General features: G+C 34.4%; 1 protein-coding gene across 3 annotated transcripts in view; it reads left to right on the top strand.

The window, feature by feature from the left end:
* Positions 1–19,396, top strand: part of NIPBL (NIPBL cohesin loading factor) — a 187,341-nt gene that overhangs the window by 144,500 nt on the left and 23,445 nt on the right. For all 3 annotated transcript variants that reach the window (XM_003806649.5, XM_008956019.4, XM_063604507.1), the window contains 5 exons: positions 1,929–2,063; positions 3,569–3,667; positions 4,691–4,744; positions 13,705–13,813; positions 15,935–16,071. In XM_003806649.5, the coding sequence (XP_003806697.1) occupies positions 1,929–2,063; positions 3,569–3,667; positions 4,691–4,744; positions 13,705–13,813; positions 15,935–16,071 (534 nt within the window). The remainder of the gene's footprint in view (positions 1–1,928; positions 2,064–3,568; positions 3,668–4,690; positions 4,745–13,704; positions 13,814–15,934; positions 16,072–19,396) is intronic.

Below are 19,396 nucleotides of genomic sequence, written 5' to 3'. Positions count from 1 at the left end.
AGTAGATGATAGGAACCACATGGGATAGTTAAATGTTTTTGAACAAGAATCTAGAGTGATTTTATGTATATATTTATGTATGTATATATATAAACAGGAAGAATTATTTCAGTGAGAGACACGTACAGAACGTTGGTACCTGACAATATTTTTGGATCCCTTAGGTGCATCTTCTTGTTTCCTTAAAGCTGATTAATGATGAGCTCAGATACCTACAAGTTAAGCCCAAAAGTCCGTTGAGGTTTAAGAGCAAACTAAAGAGGTTCTACATACATCATGGAATTCTCTGGCTCTGAAGCATTTTTCTGAAAAATGAAAGGAAACATTGGCATTAGGAAATATCTGTGGAATCTCCACACTATCCATTGCAGGCATATTGACTTATTGTAGAACTCAACATAGATGCACTAGTGCACAAAATTAAGTATTACCTCAATGACAAGAGTTTATTTTGTCACCCTTGGCCTAATATCAGAACATTGTGTGACAGAAGTATAGAGTCATTTTTAGCTTCAACTAGGCATAAATCTTGGTTGAGAAACAAATAATTTAAAGAAAAGCTGGAAAAATTTTTTTCCTTCTTAGGGCTTCCATCTTTTGAAGGGTAAAATCAACAGGATTCCCACGTATCTGATAAACTCTGATATTTGTAACCCTAGTAAAATATCCTAAAATATTTTGGGGATTGCTAAAATCACATAATGGAGATTAATAATTTTGCACACTTCATGTATGATGCTTTTTATTTTTAAAACTCTTTAATATGAAAGTTTGTTAAAAATAGTACAGTGAACACCCTTGTACCTACCTCCATACTTCATCTGTACTTTCTGCTAAATTATTTTAAGTCAAACATTTTTTACTTCTTTTCTTGTGAACACTTCAGTTTGTAACACCAAAAAAAGATACTGTGCTATATAAACAAAACCATTATCTCACCCAAATTAGCCTCTAGTATCATCTGAATACTAGTTCTTAGATCCTCCGTTGTCCTAAAAATGTTTTTTCATTCTTCTTTTTTAAGAACCAGAATTCAGTCAAAGGCAATACATTGCATTTGGGGGTCATGTCTTAAAATTGAAGACTATTTTCTTATTCTTTTTTTTTTTTTTTTTTTACATCCCATATGACATTGACTGATTAAAAAGGCCTGATCGGTTTTGTTATCTTCCCATACTTCGTTTAATTTAACTTGTGTTTTGTATCTCTTATAAACCATAAGATAGGCCAGGCGCAGTGCCTCATGCCTGTAATTCCAGCACTTTGGGAGGCTGAGGCGGGTGAATCACCCAAGGTCAGGAGTTCAAGACCAGCCTGACAACATGGTGAAACACTGTTTCTACTAAAAATACAAAAATTAGCCAGGCGTGGTGGTATGCACCTGTAATCCCAGCTACTCGGGAGGCTGAGACAGGAGAATCGCTTGAGCCTGGGAGGCAGAGGTTGCAGTGAGCTGAGATCGCACCATTGTACCCCAGCCTGGGCGAGAAGAGCAAAACTCCATCCCCAAAAAAAAAAGAAGTAACCATAAGATAGTGCCAAAGGTTTGATTAGATTCAGGTTAAACATTTTTATGAAGTCTACTTTTAAGTGATACTTCATGTGCTGTTTAAGTGCCAGACACTATTCTAAAGCTTATGTTTGTTTTCTCATTTAATTTTGACAAGCGTATACTTCTAGTCTTGTGTCCAGGGCTTAACTATAAAATATGTTTCTATGTCTTAGATATCATACTTTAAAAGTAAAGACAACATAATAAAATAACACATTTATAGTAGCAGTAAGAAAGCATGTAAAAAGCAAATATGTCAAATGTGTTTATCATGTTAACAAATAGTGAATATACTGCGTATGGATACTTATTTTCTAATTTCACACACTAGGCATCTCAATTTTTCTGACACTTAAAAATACCTTTCTGTTTTTAGGATACTGGTATCAGTGTCAGGAAAAGAGTAATAAAGATTCTCAGAGACATTTGTATTGAACAACCAACATTTCCAAAAATCACAGAAATGTGTGTAAAAATGATTCGCAGAGTCAATGATGAAGAGGGCATTAAGGTAGTGTTGACTGTTTTAAATTTATTTTTCATTAATGTTTAAAATAAGTTAAATGTTTATTGCACCTAAATGTTGATTTTAAATATATCCAAACACTTTACAATGAATCGTTTATAGTTTATAAACTGAAGAAAAATACATACTTTAATTTTTTTTGTTTCTATATTTTTATATTAATTATTATAATCTGATTTTAACCAACCAATTCCTCAGTGGTAATATTTATTTAAGACTGGCCATAGTAGCTCATGCCTATAATCCCAGCACTTTGGGAGGCCAAGGCAGGAGAATGGCTTGAGGCCAGGAGTTGGAGATCAGCCTGGGCAACATAGTAAGAATCCTATTTCTATAAAAAATAAAATGATGAAAATAATTTTTAAAAATTTCACCAAACATAGTAGAGCATGCCTATAGTTCCAGCTACTCTACAGACTGACACAGGAAGATTACTTGAGCCCAGGAATTCAAGGCTGCAGTGAGCTGTAATCTTGCCACTGCATTCCTGCCTGGGCAAGGGTGAGACTCCATCTCAAAAAATGTGCATGTGTGTGTTGATTGATTTATTGATTGTTATTATAAGAGATTGCATTATATTCAAAGGTTTCTCATGGGATTATTTTAATTTTCAAATGTTTTTAGTTTTCTAAATTATTAAATAAATACTTTGTTTCATTATGTTAAGTGAAATAAGCCAGACACAGAAAATAGCACATATTTTCACTCATGCGTGGAAGCTTAAAAAAAATTTATCTCATAGAGATAGAGAATAGAAAGATGGTTAGCAGAGGGAGGGAAGGGTTGTGAGGGGTTGAATAAAGAGGGGTTGGTTCACAGTTATCAAAAATACACCTAGAAGGAATAAAATTTAGTGTTCAGTAGCACAATAGGGTGACTATAGTTAACAATAACTTATTGTACATTTCAAAATAACTAGAAGAATGGAAATAGGATGTTCCTAACACAAAGAAATGGTAAGTGCTTGAGGCGATGGATACCCCAGTTACCCTGATTTGATCATTATACATTGTATGCTTGTATCAAAAGTTCAAATATACTTCATAAATGTGTACAGCTATTATGTATCCATAAAAAAAAAATTTTAAGTTTAGTCCTAAATTCATTAGTAAATTTACATTTTATATAATAATATGTATAATTGTCCCTTTTTAAGTTTAGCAAACACTGTAACAACTTCTTCTCCAAAAGCAGTAAATATATTTTTTAGTTTGATCATAAACATTTGAGTGTATAGTATGAAGAAGTTCTAGGCTAGGGATAGTATCACCCATTCGTATTGTTTAAAATCTTTACCAAATTGAAAATTTTTATAGTTTTGAGAAATTAGTAGTTTTAGAAAAAACTGAGGAAATTAATACCAGAAATTCCTGGCAATTTGTGTTTTGATTAGTTATTTATAGCTTTGTGTTGGGCCTAATGAGAATTTGGAATTGTGAAATTGCCGTATTTGTTATAATTAGTTAATTTGAAATTTCTCTTCCTTCTAGAAATTAGTAAATGAAACATTCCAGAAACTCTGGTTTACTCCAACTCCACACAATGACAAAGAAGCAATGACAAGGAAAATTTTAAACATTACCGATGTGGTAAGAAGGACTGGAACAAGGGTGTGGTCACTGTTGATCCAGACCTAACTGAGGCCTACATGTCTTATGAAGGAAGAGACAATAATGAGATATTTCATTAATCTTGACATTTCGTACTGCTGCCTTTACTTTATATTTCTGGAGATGCTGAAGGGATGCAAGTAACATGTCGTTGATGCTTCCATATAGCCCTACTTCTTGGCATTAATTGATGTAAACACTGATACTGAGATTTTCCTATTCCTCCAGCAATTAAAAACAGGGAGGGAAAGGAGAAATGGAAGAACAGATACAATCGCCCAAGGGTAATAATCTGCAAAGATAGTAATGCCTACTTTTTTCAGAAATTATGAATATGGATTAGCTACATTTTTTATTATGCATAAGCTATACATTTTGTGTTTTTAATATAAGAAATTTTTGCCAGTCACAGTGGCATATGCCTATAATCCCAGCTGCTCAGGAGTCTGAGATGGGGGATCAGGAGATCTTTGAACCAGGAGTTCAAAGCTGCAGTATACTGTAATCATGCCTGTGAATAGGCACTACACTCCAGCCTGGGCAATATAATAGCAAGATCCCTTCTCAAAAAAAAAAGAAAGAAAAATTCTGTATATTCAATTACATCATCTTCTACATTTCTATTGATGTCTTTAAAATGTGCCATCTAGAAGCGTAATAAGAAAAATATTTTTGTTCTTAATGTTTAAGATATTACAGATTTTCCTCACAGAGTGTAGTTCAAGTTATTGTGCCATTTTAAACTTATGCCCTTTAAACATTTAGTGCCATATTAAACCTCAATACATTAAACTAATTTCTTCAATGTTTTCCAAGATATTTTTTAGAATAAAGTTCTGTAACGTTGGTAAATGGTTGTGTTACTGAAAGAATAGTTTACTTTAAAAATAAACTTTTGAATTGAGAAAATTGAAACATGTTTCAGGCTAAAGCATAACAAAAGTATATTTTATTCAGATTTTTAAATATACTTCTAACTTTGATTCTTTTCATCACCCTTAGGTTGCAGCATGCAGAGATACTGGATATGACTGGTTTGAGCAACTGCTTCAAAACGTGAGTGTTCTTTTGACTCCTGATAACCTAAAATTTAATAGGTTAGTTTTTTGTTGTTGGTGTTTTTTTTTTTTGGACTGTATGATTTAAAAGAACCTTTTTAGTTCTTTTGGTAGGGAAAATTTATTTCAATATGTTAGGCTGGATGATTTTGTTAATTTCTATAATTAATTCAGTTGCCTGGTTGTGGGTTTTTTTTTTTTTTTTTTTTGAGATGGAGTCTCGCTCTCTCACTCTGTCGCCCAGGCTGGAGTGCAGTGGCACAATCTTGGTTCACTTCAACCTCTGCCTCCTGGGTTCAAGCAATTCTCCTGCCTCAGCCTCCAGAGTAGCTAGGATTACAGGTGTCCACCACCACACTTGGCTAATTTTTGTATTTTTGGTAGAGACGGGGTTTTACCATGTTGGCCAGGCTGGTCTCAAACTCCTGACCTCAGGTGACCTGCATGCCTCGGCCTCCCAAAGTGCTGGGATTATAGGCATGAGCCACTGCGCCTGGCCTTCAGTTGTCTATTGTACAAGTAAGTTTTCTGAATCATTAACTAAAATTCTATCTTACTTTCTTTCCAGATAATTATTTTTTCTTTAATCTCTGTGATTAATAGATACAAGATTTATAAATGGATCAATATATTGCATTAAAAATATAATTACATGATTTAGTATGTTATGCATAGAATTTCCTTTAGTAGTACAGAGTCAAACCACAACTAGTGGGTTTTTTTTAAGTTTCATAAATAGAAATGTCTATCTCCCTATGAATTGTTAAATTTTTTATTTTAGAAAATTTCACATAGGCAGAAATATCCATCACCCAGCTTCAAAAATTATCAGCATTTTCCTAGTCTTGTTATAGCTATCCTTCCCCTATCTGGTTTTCTCCTTTTCTTTCTTTCTTCTTTTGTTTTCCATAATACTTTTTTTTTTTTTTTTGGAGATAGAGTCTCACTCTGTTGCCCAAACTGGAGTGCAGTGGCGCCATCTTGGCCGGCTCACTGCAACCTCCGCCTCCTGGGTTCAAGGGTTTCTCCTACCTCAGCCTCCCAAGTAGCTGGGGTTACAGGCACTTGCCACCACACCCAGCTTATTTTTGTATTTTTAGTAGAGATGAAGTTTCGCCATGTTGGCCAGGCTGGTCTCAAACTCCTGACCTCAGGTGATCTGCCCACCTCGGCCTCCCAAAGTGCTGAGATACAGGTGTGGGCCACCATGCCCAGCCTGTAATACTTTTAAAACAAAGGCCAAACTTTATATTATCTCATTCATAAATACTTTAGCATCTATCTATCTGTAGCAGATGACTTTTAAAAAAAATTATCATTTATACCAAAATAATAATGCATTATTCCATAACTAATACCTATTCAGTGTTCATATTTTCCTGTCTCAAAAATGTATTTTTATAGTTGGTTTGCAGTTGCTTTGGTTGATATACTCTTAAGTCTCTTATGTTAGTTTGCCCCTTACCTCCCTTTTCTCATGCGACTTGTATGTTTTTCTGTAGAATCTCCCACATTCTGGATTTAATAGTCCACTTTTTTTCTGGTGTCATTTAAGTTGTTCCTCTATCCACCAGTTTTCAAGTAAACTCTTAGTGAAATCTAGAGGCTTAATATGATTAAAGTTCAATTTTTAATCTAGGAGACAAATACCTCATAGGTGGTGTTGAATATTATTGCATCACAGCAGGAAGCACATATCTAGTTGTCTCATTTTCAGTGATTGATCTTTGATGAATTTAAGTGATGATATACAGTCATGTAACGTCCAACACAATGAACATACAGGATTTCACCCTAAAATGCCTTTTTGCAGTTGATCCTCTCTTCCTGGCCCTAGAAAACTATTGATCTACTTTTTCTCACTGTAGTTGTACCTTTTCATGTACATTGTTCCTATCAATGGAGTCATACAGTATGTAATCTTGTGTTTGACTTTTTAAACTTAGAATGTTGATTCATTCTTGTTGCTAATATATTAATATATCTTTTTATTACTGAGTAGTTTCAGTAGTGTGGATATATCATAATTTCTTTATCATTCACCATTTTGTGGACTTTGGGGTTCTTTCCAGTTTGGGGTGTTATGAATAATGCTTCTGTGAATATTGGTGTGTAAGGTTTTGTGTAGATGTATGTTTTCATTTATCTTGGGTAAATTCCCAGGAATGTGATTACAGGGTCATATGGTGAGTGAGAAACTGCCAAAATGTTTTTCCAAAATTGCTAAACCATTTTTCATTTCCACCATCAGTGTATGAAAGTTCCGGTTGCTCCACATCCTCACCAGTTCTCATTATTGTCACTTTTTTAAAAACTTTAGCCATTTTGGTGTGGTGGTAAAAGTAGTACATTACTTTCTTAAGATGTCTTTTTTTAAAAACCTTCATGGTGTTTTCAGTGTGTAATCTTAGACTGTCTTCTTAAATCATCTTTCATTTCATATTTTTACATGATATATTTGGCATCATTTCTTTCCTAAATCAAATAGTTAGCTCTATATCATAGAACCTTATGACCACCTTAGTTAAGTTTATGTCAGCCATCCCAAAAGGTACATCATGATTTCTAAAAGGCTCTAAATCATATATTTCATTTGATAGTTATTATAAATGATCAAGTAAGAATTCAATGTAATTATCAGAAATGTCACTATTTAGGATTACTAAAAAGAATCTACAATAATGTCATCTTGTATTAGCAAATTAGAAGCAGAAGGGACGTGACCAGATTTATACTCTCTTAACAATGATAGTTTTACTTGTATATTCTTTGTATCTTTATTCTCTAGTCCCATTTATTTAGTTAGTAAGTTAGTTTATCCATCCTATTCATGCTCTCTATTCTATGCTTTCCTACTTTAGTTTCTGCCAGCAACTTAGTTTACCAATGATATTGTGACTTTGTGATATATTTCCTTATACTAGCAGAGTTTGGTTTAGTGAAAGAAAGCAAACTCATATATATATATATGTGACAGAGACATAACTACTCTGAGCAATTATAACATGTATGCATAAATGTTAAGAAAAGCTAGGAAGGATATAAAGAATGGACTGCTGGAGTTATTACAAACTCTTGAGTCCAGAATAATTAACATGCTTACTGTTTTTACATGAGCACATATGCATGCATTGCATTCAGTCCAATTTCAGATATTTCTAATTTTTATTTTTGGATTGGGTTTTTGGGGTTTGTTGTTGTTGTTTGTTTGTTGTAGATCATTGACTCTCCCCATTTATTGAATTTTTTTTTAGGGAAACTTGAAGTACTACTAAAATAGCTTCAAATTCCCACATGTACTAAACTCTGTTCATTGTCTAAATAATTATGTTAGTATATCTTTTTTTTTTTTTTTTTTTTTTGGAGACAGGGTCTCGCTGTGTCGTGCAGGCTGGAGTGCAGTGGCACCATTATGGCCCACTGTGGCCTCAACCTCCCTGGCTCAAGCAGTCCTCTTTCCTCAGCCTCCCAAGTAGCTGGAACCACAGGCATGCACCACCATGTTTAGCCTTTTTTTTTTTTTTTTTTTTTTTTTTTGAGACAGGATGTCACTATATTACTCAAGCTTTTAGTATATCTTTTGTTTTTGTTTTTGAGGCAGAGTTTCACTCTTGTCGCCCAGGGTGGAGTGCAGTGGCACGATCTCCGCTCACTGCAACCTCCGCCTCCTGGGTTCAAGTGATTCTCTTGCCTCAGCCTCCCGAGTAGCTGGAATTACAGGCACCCACCACCATGCCTGGCTAATTTTTTTATATCTTTAGTAGAGACGGGGTTTCACCATGTTGGCCAGGCTGGTCTTGAACTCCTGACCTCAGGTGATCTGCCCACCTTGGCCTCCCAAAGTGCTGGGATTATAGGCGCAAGCCGCCGTGCCTGGCCAGTATGTCATTTTTAAATGTATGGTGCTATCATTCCTTTATAACCTTTAACAATTCATAGTTTTTTGGCATTTTTCAGTAGGATGTGGAAGATTAACTTCTGTCCTGAAGGTCCTCACATTTTTTTTATTTCCAAAATGTACTCCAGTTAGTTTAAACCACTACCATAAATTGAGTAGCCCTTTATGACAGTCTTCTTCAAAAAACACATTGATAGCCATGTGATGGGTACACAAAAATTAAATAGATTTTACAGTGCCATTCATTTCAATTACTTAAGATCTAAGACTGACCATTTTCTAGTTTGTAAGGAAAATACAGGCAATGAAAAACAGTTAAGAGTAACCTGTTTCATCTCTTCCTGTCCTTTGTAATCCAGAGCAAGATCTTTCCGAGTTTACAATAAAATATTTTATCAACCAGTGAATGGATAAATAAACTATGACAATCCCATGCAATTTAATAGTACTCCACATCAAAAAGGAACAGGGTATTAATACATACAGCAACATAGATAAATAATGAAAACATTGTGCAGAGTAAAAGAAGCCTTACGTAGAAGAGTACATATTATAATTCCATTTATACAAAATTCTAGGAGAGGTAAAACTAATCTATACTGGAAAAAATCAGAAGAGTGGCTGCAGGGAGCTGGGGATTGACTGGGAAAGGACATGAGGGAACTTTCAGGGATGATAGTAATGGTCCCTATCAGTGGTTCTAAAGGTTACCAGCATTACCTGGAGTTTTATTAGAAATGCAAATTCTTAGGCCCTACTCCAGACTTAATTCATCAGTAACTCTGAGGGTAGAGCCCATCATTCTGTATTTTAACAGTCTCTCTCCAGATGATTCAGATATAAGTTGACGATTGAGAACAACTGTTCTGTATATTGGTGTAGGGACTTGAGTTACAGTGGTGAATGCATTTGACAAAACTGAGCAAATGTACACTAAAAATTTGTGCATTTTATTGCATGTACATTTTATCTCAAGGAAAAAACGGGGAGTATACTGAAGTCTCCAGTTTACCTTGAAATGCATTGAAAGTAAAATGGATATAGGTGTGTGTGTATGCATATGCATACATGTATACGTGTGTGTGTGTGTGTGTGTGTGTGTGTGTGTGTGTGTGTGTGTGTGTAGTGTGTGTGTTCATCCCAGCAGAAAAAATCTTAAAGGTAGGATCCAGGAGCCAGGCTCAGTAGCTTGCACCCAGAATCCCAGCCTCTTAGAAGGTTGAGGCAGGAGGATCATTTGAAGCCTGGAGTTTTAGACCAACCTGGACAATGTACTGAGACCCCATCTCTGAAAAACATAAATAAATAAAATTAACTGGGCATTGTGGCCTGTGCCTGTAGATTCAGCTACGTGGGAGGCAGAGGCAGGAGGATCACTTGAGCCCAGGAGTTTTAGGCTGCAGTGAACTATGATTGTGCCACTGCCCTTTCTTCTGGGGAACAGAGTGAGACTCTATCTCACTCACCAAAAATGTTTTTAATGGTAGAATCTAGATGATGGTCGTTAGAGAGTGTTCATGATAAAACTTTTTTCAACTCTTTTGTTTGGCTGAAATTTTTCGTAATATTAAGATGGTGTAAAAAATGTACCTGTATCACTGAGAATGTTGGTACCTTTAAAAGATATTTTTTAAATGAGCAAACTAAATTATACTTTAAAAAAATGTTATGCACCTTGATTAGTTCTTATTTATATTATAAGTGCATGGCTAATATATGTGTGTAGGTTAACATTAAAGTAGAAGAAATCATTTCAGAGTAGGCAACAAAAAATTTTTATAAAATTCAATATCCTTGAATGATTACTTATAATAAACAAGGATACAATGTAAATTCCTTAATCTGACAGATAAAACTACAAAACCTAAAATGAAAATAATGCAAAATGGGAAACTGTGAGCTTTCTTCAAATCATGAATAAAAAAATTTAAATATATCAAGGTGATTGTAAAATGTATATGGAAAAGCAGAGAAAAGGTAAAAATAACCAATTTCTGAAAAAAGCTGAAGCACTGACTTGCCTTACAAAATATTGGGACTTATTTTCAAAGATACATTACATAATTAAGAGCAGTAATAAGTAGATTAGTACTAAATAGAACAATGGAACAGGTTAGAGATCCCAGAAAACAGGCTTACGCTATAAAACAGAAGTGGCACTGCAGATGATGGAGAAAAGATAGACTGTTTAGTAAATGGGGTTGGGATATTTGACTGTCCATAAGAATTAAAAAAAAAAAAAGATTCCTACTTCAGCTCAAAAATCAACTCCATATAGATTAAAGGAGAACTTTAAAACTTTTAGAAAATATAGGAGAAAAAAAATTTTTAATTACATATGTGTGTGTATATATACATATACACACACACGCACACACACACACACACACACATATATATATATATATATATTTTTTTTTTTTTTAATGGCTTGGTCTTGCTGTGTTGCCCAGGCTGGACTCAAACTCCTAGGCTCAAGTGATCCTCCTACCTCAGCCTCTTGAGTAGCTGGGACTACAAGCATGCACCACCATGCCCAGCCTGAATATATTTTTGATCTCTGGGTAGGAAAGGATGCCTTAAACAAGTCACAAAAACCATTAACCTTAAAAGATTGAAGAAAGTGAAAATACAAGTCACAAAATGGGAGAAGATATTTGGCACATATATAACCAACAATTCATACTGAGAATAAATACATAAGAACTCCTCTCCTACAAAACCAGTGTAAGTCAAGAGTCCCAGTAGAAAAATAGATAAAGTTCATTAATAGGCATTTCATGGAGAAAATAGCAAAACACAGTATAGGACCTATACTGTGTTCAACCCCGTTAGTAAAGTAAGAAATACAAATCAAGACCACATTCTACACCATTTTATTGACAAAAATGGAGAAGTCAGACAATCACAAGTAATGGAAAAGAGGGATCAGGTAGTGTCTTTTAATACATATAATAATTGAGAAAGTATTACAGCCACTTGAAAAATGATTTCATAAAATTATCTCATAAAAGCATTATTTTGTGAAGTTGAACAATGCATGTATCCAATGACCCAGCAATTTGACTTCAAGTATATATACACACAAAAGAATCTTGCATATTTGCATCAGGAGGCATATACAAGAGTGCTTATTGTACTAAAATTGGGATTAACCTATCTACAAAAGAGTGGATAAATGAATTAAGGTATAGGCACACAGTGGGGTGTTGTACAGCAGAGAAAATCAGTAAAATACAGCTGTATGCAGCAACCTAGATCATAGTGGCATAATGTTGAGTGAAAAAAGCAAATCTCAGAAGACTACGTCAAGTATACTACCTTTTTAGAAAGTGGAAAATCAAAGAAAAATATAAATAGCATACAGCTTATACTTTTTTTAAAAACAAGGAGATGATAAATTTCTGATAGTGGTTACCTCAAGTGTGAAACAGGAAAATGGGATAAGGGAAGGAGCACATTGGGAGCTACAAGATATTAAAATTATTCGTGTTCTTGATTTGGATTCAAAGTATGTCATTATTTATTAGTAAATTAAAAGGGCATATACGAGTGGCAACAGTGTGTCATGAGTCAAAATTTATGATTAATTCTTTTGTGTGTACCTGAAGCCTTGGAAATGAAAAAGGAAAAACCAAGGATGAGAGAGGATAGTTTTCTACTCCTGCCGTTAAATAAAAGACCAAGCTAAGCTAGGCCGGGCATGGTGGCTCATGCCTATAATCCCAGCACTTTGGGAGGCTAAGGCAGGCGGATCACTTGAGCCCAAGAGTTTGAGACCAGCTTGGGCAACATAGAGAACCCCATCTCTACAAACTGTACAAAAATAAGCTGGGCACGATGGCTCACGCCTGTGGTCCCAGCTGTGTGGGAGGCTGAGCCTGGGAGGGCAAGGCTGCAGTGAGCTTTGATTGTGCCACTGCACTCCAGCCTGAGTGACAATGAGACCCTGTCTCAGAAAAGACCAAACTAGAATGTGATATTAATAGCTGCTTTAAGGAAATTAGAGAATGGGGCAGGAAGAATTTGCGGTTCATAGTTGAAACCTAGTACATTGAAGCTGTCTGCTTTATTTATTTCTTCAAATTGGAGGAAAAGGGGCAGTGTGTGTGTTATGTTACTCTGGTTGCTGTCAGTTGTTTTAGTCATTTATGCATCTTATGGGGAAAGTTTAAGCTTGTGCTGCCCAAGCTTGTGCCCAACTGTAAGCCACATGCATTTTTTTAAATGTTAACTTAATTTCAATTTTTATTTTATTTAATTTTAATTTCTCAGTCACAGTAGGTACATTGCAAGTGCTTAATAACTGCATGTGACTCTTGGAAACCATATTGGACAGCAAAGATATAGAACATTTCCATTATTGCAGAGAAAGTTATATTTAACAGCAGTGGAACTCTTCACAGAAATCAAATACACATTTAGATTCCTTCAATATCCCCAGAATTAGATTAGCTAGCTTTTCTTAGGAAAACAGATATACCTTATGACTTTTCTGTTGACCTTTGATTATGAAAGATTAGATTGGTTTTACTTTTTAGCTTTATTTAGAATGAGCTCTATCCTCATCTCATTATTCATAACACTTTTCTAGCATTGTTTGTGATTTTGCAAAGGATAATGCAGAAAAGAAATCTACCATTATGTTTTATAATTGCCTTTTAAGGTGCAATTCAGATGCAGTTATTAATTATTTAAAATAATTCAACTAGTATTATGTGATACTGTGTTTTTGACTGGAATAGGGAGAAAGGGAAGGTCATCTTTTCTACATCTTTCACATATTACCTTAGGTCTTACACAGCAATTTAAGTACTTTGTAGTAAAATTGTTTGAAAGTATTGGTAAATTACTGGTTTATAAGATATTTTTAAACATATATATTTTTGTTTTATTAATTTGCACTTTGAGTATTAAATTGTTAATGACAAATTGAAAAGTATGTTACTTATGGACACTTTTAATGTGTTTATATTATTATTGCCTAATGAATAATTATACCGGGATTTTTTTTTCTTTTTTGTGTATATATATATATATATATATATATATATATATAGTTGTTGAAGTCCGAAGAGGATTCCTCATATAAACCTGTGAAGAAAGCTTGTACTCAACTTGTTGATAACCTAGTTGAGCACATTCTTAAATATGAGGAATCTCTAGCTGGTAAGACCATTTTATATATATATTGATCTTTAGTTGATTTTATAAGATATTTTTAAATATTTTGAGCAAATTTCTCATTTTTGCCTCTGGCTCTGCTTGTCTAATGATTACTTCACTTTTAAATGAAATACATTTTTGTTATATAGATATCTGTTTGATGTTGCATCCTAGATTATATTAAGATTGACTAAGATTATCTAGAGCATTGTAATAAAAGCATGGGCCTCACCTCTTCCACATATCTTTTAATAGCATGTTATAATTTTAGATGTCATATTGAATAGGAGTAAAAATCCAGGGGCTAATATGTATCTAGCTAATGATACTCATCACAAAACTGATATCTTCTAAGTCATATAAAATTATCTCTCAAAATGAAATTGTTTTAGCTATTATAAAAATGTTTTTTAAAGATTTATATTACATTCCTAATATTTATTATTTATAATTGTTACATAAAGTTTGCTTAATCTTGAGCTAGAAATTTATTAAAATGTTTAAAATCACAAATTATTTAAGTACTTAATATTTTATATTATCTCACATTATTTACCAATCACAAATCTGAAATTTTTAAATCAATTATAAATAAATGATTACTTAAGAAATATAAAAATTGGGCCAGGCGTGGTGGCTCACACCTGTAATCCCAGCACTTTGGGGGGCCAAGGCGGGCGGATCATGAGGTCAGGAGATTGAGACCATCCTGGCTAACACGATGAAACCCCGTCTCTACTGAAAATACAAAAAAATTAGCCAGGCATGGTTTCGGGCGCCTGTAGTCCCAGCTACTTGGGAGGCTGAGGCAGGAGAATGGCATGAACCCGGGAGGCAGAGCTTGCAGTGAGCCAAGATCACGCCACTGCACTCCAGCCTGGGTGACAGAGCGAGACTCCATCTCAAAAAAAAAAAAAAACATATATATATATATATATATATATATATATGTATATATAGATACATAGATAGATATAGTTATAGATACCCATTGCTTGAAGCGCACAAAGACTAGCATTACTTCCCATCTAATGCACATTAATGAGGAACAACGTCAGCCTCAGTTGTTCTCCAAAATTGGGAGCCAATAGCCTCTAACAGCCGTCCATTTATGGCACCTACGGAAGTTGTTGATATGCTTTATATTTTTTATGCAGTCTTTTTTTTTTTTCCATGTGTACCTCTTTTTTTTCTTTTTATCTCCTTGTTCCGTTTTTTTATTTTTCCCCATCCTGGAATTTAGGGGTGATACTGATGTCCCTTAATGTTAAAAAGTTGCTAATTTCCTCCAAAAATTTGTTTCCTAAGAACCAGTGTATTTCCTGATTAGCAACATTTTCTTCCCACCTGAACAGCATTTTGTTTAGAGCTGTCTTATAGCATTGTTCCAATTTGTTTGTTGCTCCCATTTTTTAACATTCTTCTACTGCAGCAACATGTCTTTTTGTACCAGTACCCTTAAACACAGTTTCACCTCAGCTAAATTGCTTTTTTTCCCATATTCACTTCCTTTTTTTTTTTTTTAAAGACAGGGTCTCACTCTGTCACCCAGGCTGGGGTCGTAGTGGCGCAATCATAGCTCAATGCAGCCTAGAACTCCTGGGCTGAAGCAATCCTCCCACCTCGGCCTCCCGAGTAACTGAGACTACAAGTGCACATCACCACACCGGGCTAATTTTTTATTTTTCTGTAGAGATGCAGTTTTTGCGTGTTGTCCAGGCTGATCTCAGATTCCTAGACTCAAGCCTTCTTCCTGTGATGGCCTCCCAAAGTGCTGGGATTACAGGTGTGAGCCATCACACCCAGCCCATTGATTTTAGATAAAACCAATACGACATTTATTCCCAAAAGCCCATTCCTAAGCTTCCCAATTTCCATTAGTATAAAACTTGCCTTCTATAGAGAGCATGGCCTCTTGTTCTTTATCTTGAGTATATGTTATTTCTATATCAAAGAAAAAATGAGATGGAGAAAGTCTAGTATCATAAGAACTACTAATTCATTATATTGAGGCCTATACTGGACCTATTTAGGGGATAGTATTAAGTAATTTAAATAATATTCTGTATAATTTCCACTACCTTGTCATATTTTAGTGTCTTATTTCTCTGTTTGTTTTTCCAGACTCTGACAATAAAGGTGTGAATTCTGGAAGATTGGTAGCTTGCATAACCACTTTGTTCTTATTCAGCAAAATAAGACCCCAGCTCATGGTTAAACATGCAATGACTATGCAACCATACCTTACCACTAAATGTAGTGTAAGTATAGAGCTGTCTTATTCTTGTATCTTACATAAAACATTAAGTGCTTTAAATTTAGAGTTCACATGCGTCAACCACATTCTCACTGACAGATCAACTGTGTCATTTACTTAGATATATGTACTATTTGTAGCAAGTGATCTATAAACATCAAGTCTGACATAAATAAAGTTCAGGTTCCATTTTGCTGTAAACTCCTCAAGCCAAACCCTCAGTAGATGCTTACTAAATGTTATAGCTATTGTTAAGATCTCAAAATGAATGAAGCAGAGTTCCTCTCTTTGAGAAATTTACTATCTTTTGGGTCCTGAATTTACTTTTCATTTGTCTGTCATTTATAATATAATAAATATAAAAATTGATACCCATTGCTTGAAGCACACAAAGACTAGCATTACTTCCCATCTAATGCACATTAATAAGGAACAGTAGTCAACCTCGGTCATTCTCCAAAATTGAGAGCCAGTAGCCTCTAACAGAGGTCCATTTATGGCACCTAAGGAAATTGTTGATATGCTTTATATTTTTCATACAGTCTTTTTTAATTTTTTATATTTTATAAATATATTTTATTTTTATAATAGAACAATATATTAAATATGGAAAATCTATAATATCATACCAGAGATGTTAGGCTGTTAATATTAACATACACTATGTTTTTCTAAAATAAGGTGTGAGTAGTAAGACATTGCTTAAGTAAAATTATCCATCAAATAAAGATTTTAAAGTATATATGACAGCATAGTGAGTTACGTGGTTTACGTGTATAATGTCATTTACTTTATGAAGTAGGTACTATTATCTCTGTTTTACAGATAAGGAAACTGAAGCTTAAAGAGTATAAGTAACTGCTAAAAATTTGAAATTTTAAAATACTCTAAAAACTTAACAAATATAAAGGTTTCTCACATACTGTGTTCCTAATGTTCCTAAGGAGCTAATTTTAACTGTTTTCTCTGCTGCATTTGTTTTGCTGCTGTGGTCAGTTTTTTTGATTATCTAAATTACAAGCTCTAGGTGAAAACCTCAGGACTTCCTGAGAAAACTTTAAGAACTGAGGAGAGTAGTAAAGGATAATAAATACCTAAAAACAACATGCATTTACTTCTGAGACACTAATTCTATCTTTAGGGTTCGTATTAGATCCAGAAATAAATTGTTTAATATTGTGGCTAATAATAGCTAATAATTTTTTAGCACAGTACCAAGCACTGTGAAAATTTTACATGTATTATCTCATTAACTTTGTGAAGTAAGTACTATTATGATCTCAGTTTTACAGATAAGGAAATGAAAGCTTAAAGAATATAAATAACTGGCCCAATGTCACATAGCTAAGCAGTCCCAAAGTTAGAATTCAGCCCCATGTCTGCCAGTAGAGTCTGGACTATAATGAAACCTGTTATATATTATTTATATCATAAATAGTCCTTGCAAGATTTTGAACCAGTGATTTTTTTAAAACAAAATCACTTTTAAAATGTCTTGTGCATTTTTTATGTATGTATGTACACAAATATAAAGTTGTATATAAATAAGAGTATCTCATACATGGTAAACTTTTTTTTAATGTTTTGTGGTTTTGATTTTTGTTTTTATATCCTATCTCCATCTTTATTCATCTTCCCTTCAGAATAAACATCTTAGAGTATCCTTAACATACTTTTATAGTTGTGGACACAGAGGTATATATAAATGGTTGACCGGGTTTTGTAAAAATTGAATCATATTATATAGATATTTGTTAGGCATATTTGGTAATCTCACATTACCTGGTATATATCTAATTCCTTGTTTTAGGTGGCTATATATTATCCATTTTATAGATGTCCTATGATTTATTTAATCATTTCCCTATTTGGCAGGTGTTTACATATTTCCTTTGGATCACCACTACAAACAATTTTTAAATAAACATTCCAATTTAAATACCTAAGTACTGGTGACTTTATTTTGTTGGAACAGTTTCTGAGAAGTGGACTTGCTAGGTTGAAACAATGGTTATTTTGGTTTTCATTTTTAATTGATCTTGCCATTTTGCAGTGGATGTGTTTTATGCAACCTTTTGGAAAGCTGTATGTGACAATCATTGTCATTATTTAGTATTCCTTGCCAGTCTAACAGGTGGTAAGGAATAATTCGTTATTGCTTCAGTTTCCTTCCCTGACTGCAAAGAAGGTTGAGCATCTTTTCTTGGTACTGACCAGTGGGGCTTGCTTTTCTGTTAATTCACTATTTATATCATTTTCGTATCATTCGTTCATTTTACCTTTGAATAATAGGCTTTTTTTTTAGGAGAGCTCTTTATTTTAGATATTAAACCATCTTATAGTATATTCATTACAAATATTTTTTCCTATTCTGTTCTGTTGCTCTTTTACTTAATGGTTTCCATCTTTCTCTAAATTTTTCTTCTAGAATTTAAGATATTTCTTTTACTTGATTTTCCAGGCCAGGATGTTAAGGGAAGGTTCAGAAAATGCTACTTTTTTGTTGTTATGTGGTGGTTTTTTTTTTTTTTTTTTTTGAGACTGAGGCTCACACTGTCACCCAGGCTGGAGTGCAATGGTGCAATCTTGGCTCACTGCAACCTCTGCCTCCTGGCTTCAAGCGATTCTCCTTCCTCAGCCTCCCAAGTAGCTGAGATTACAGGTGCACACCACCACACCTGGCTAATTTTTTGTATTTTTAGTAGAGACGGGGTTTCTCTATGTTGGCCAGACTGGTCTTGAACTCCAGACCTTATTGATCTGCCCCGCCTTGGCCTCCCAAAGTACTGGGATTACAGGCATGAGCCACTGTGCCCGGCCTTTTTTTTTTTTTTTAAGACACAGTCTTGCTCTGTTGCCCAGGCTGGAGTACAGTCCTGCACTTCTGGCTGACTGCAACCTTCGCCTCCCAGGTTCAAGCGATTCTCATGCCTTAGCCACCCAAGTAGCTGGGATTTTACAGGTGTGCACCACCACACCCGGCTAATTTTTGTATTTTTAGTAGAGACAGGGAATTGCCATGTTGGCCAGGCTGGTCTTGAACTCCTGGCCTCAAGTGATCTGCCCACTGTGGCCTCCCAAAGAGCCGGGATTATAGGCGTGAGCCACTGTGCCCAGCCACTACATTTTTTTTTTTTTTAAGTAAAATGCTAGCACTGGTTCTCAAATGAATATCTTACCCAACAAAAATTCTTCTATCCCTAGACCCACTTTAACTCATTATGGGAAACAACAGGATTTCTATGCTACTTAAAAAGAATTTATCTTTTCTTTTTAATCCTGTGGGGATCCTAAAAGGAAGGATGAATATGATGTGGGAATTTCTTTTT

This window comes from Pan paniscus, chromosome 4 (assembly GCF_029289425.2).
Source record: "Pan paniscus chromosome 4, NHGRI_mPanPan1-v2.0_pri, whole genome shotgun sequence".
NCBI lineage: Eukaryota > Metazoa > Chordata > Mammalia > Primates > Hominidae > Pan > Pan paniscus.
This window is presented reverse-complemented; position numbering and strand designations above follow the sequence as displayed.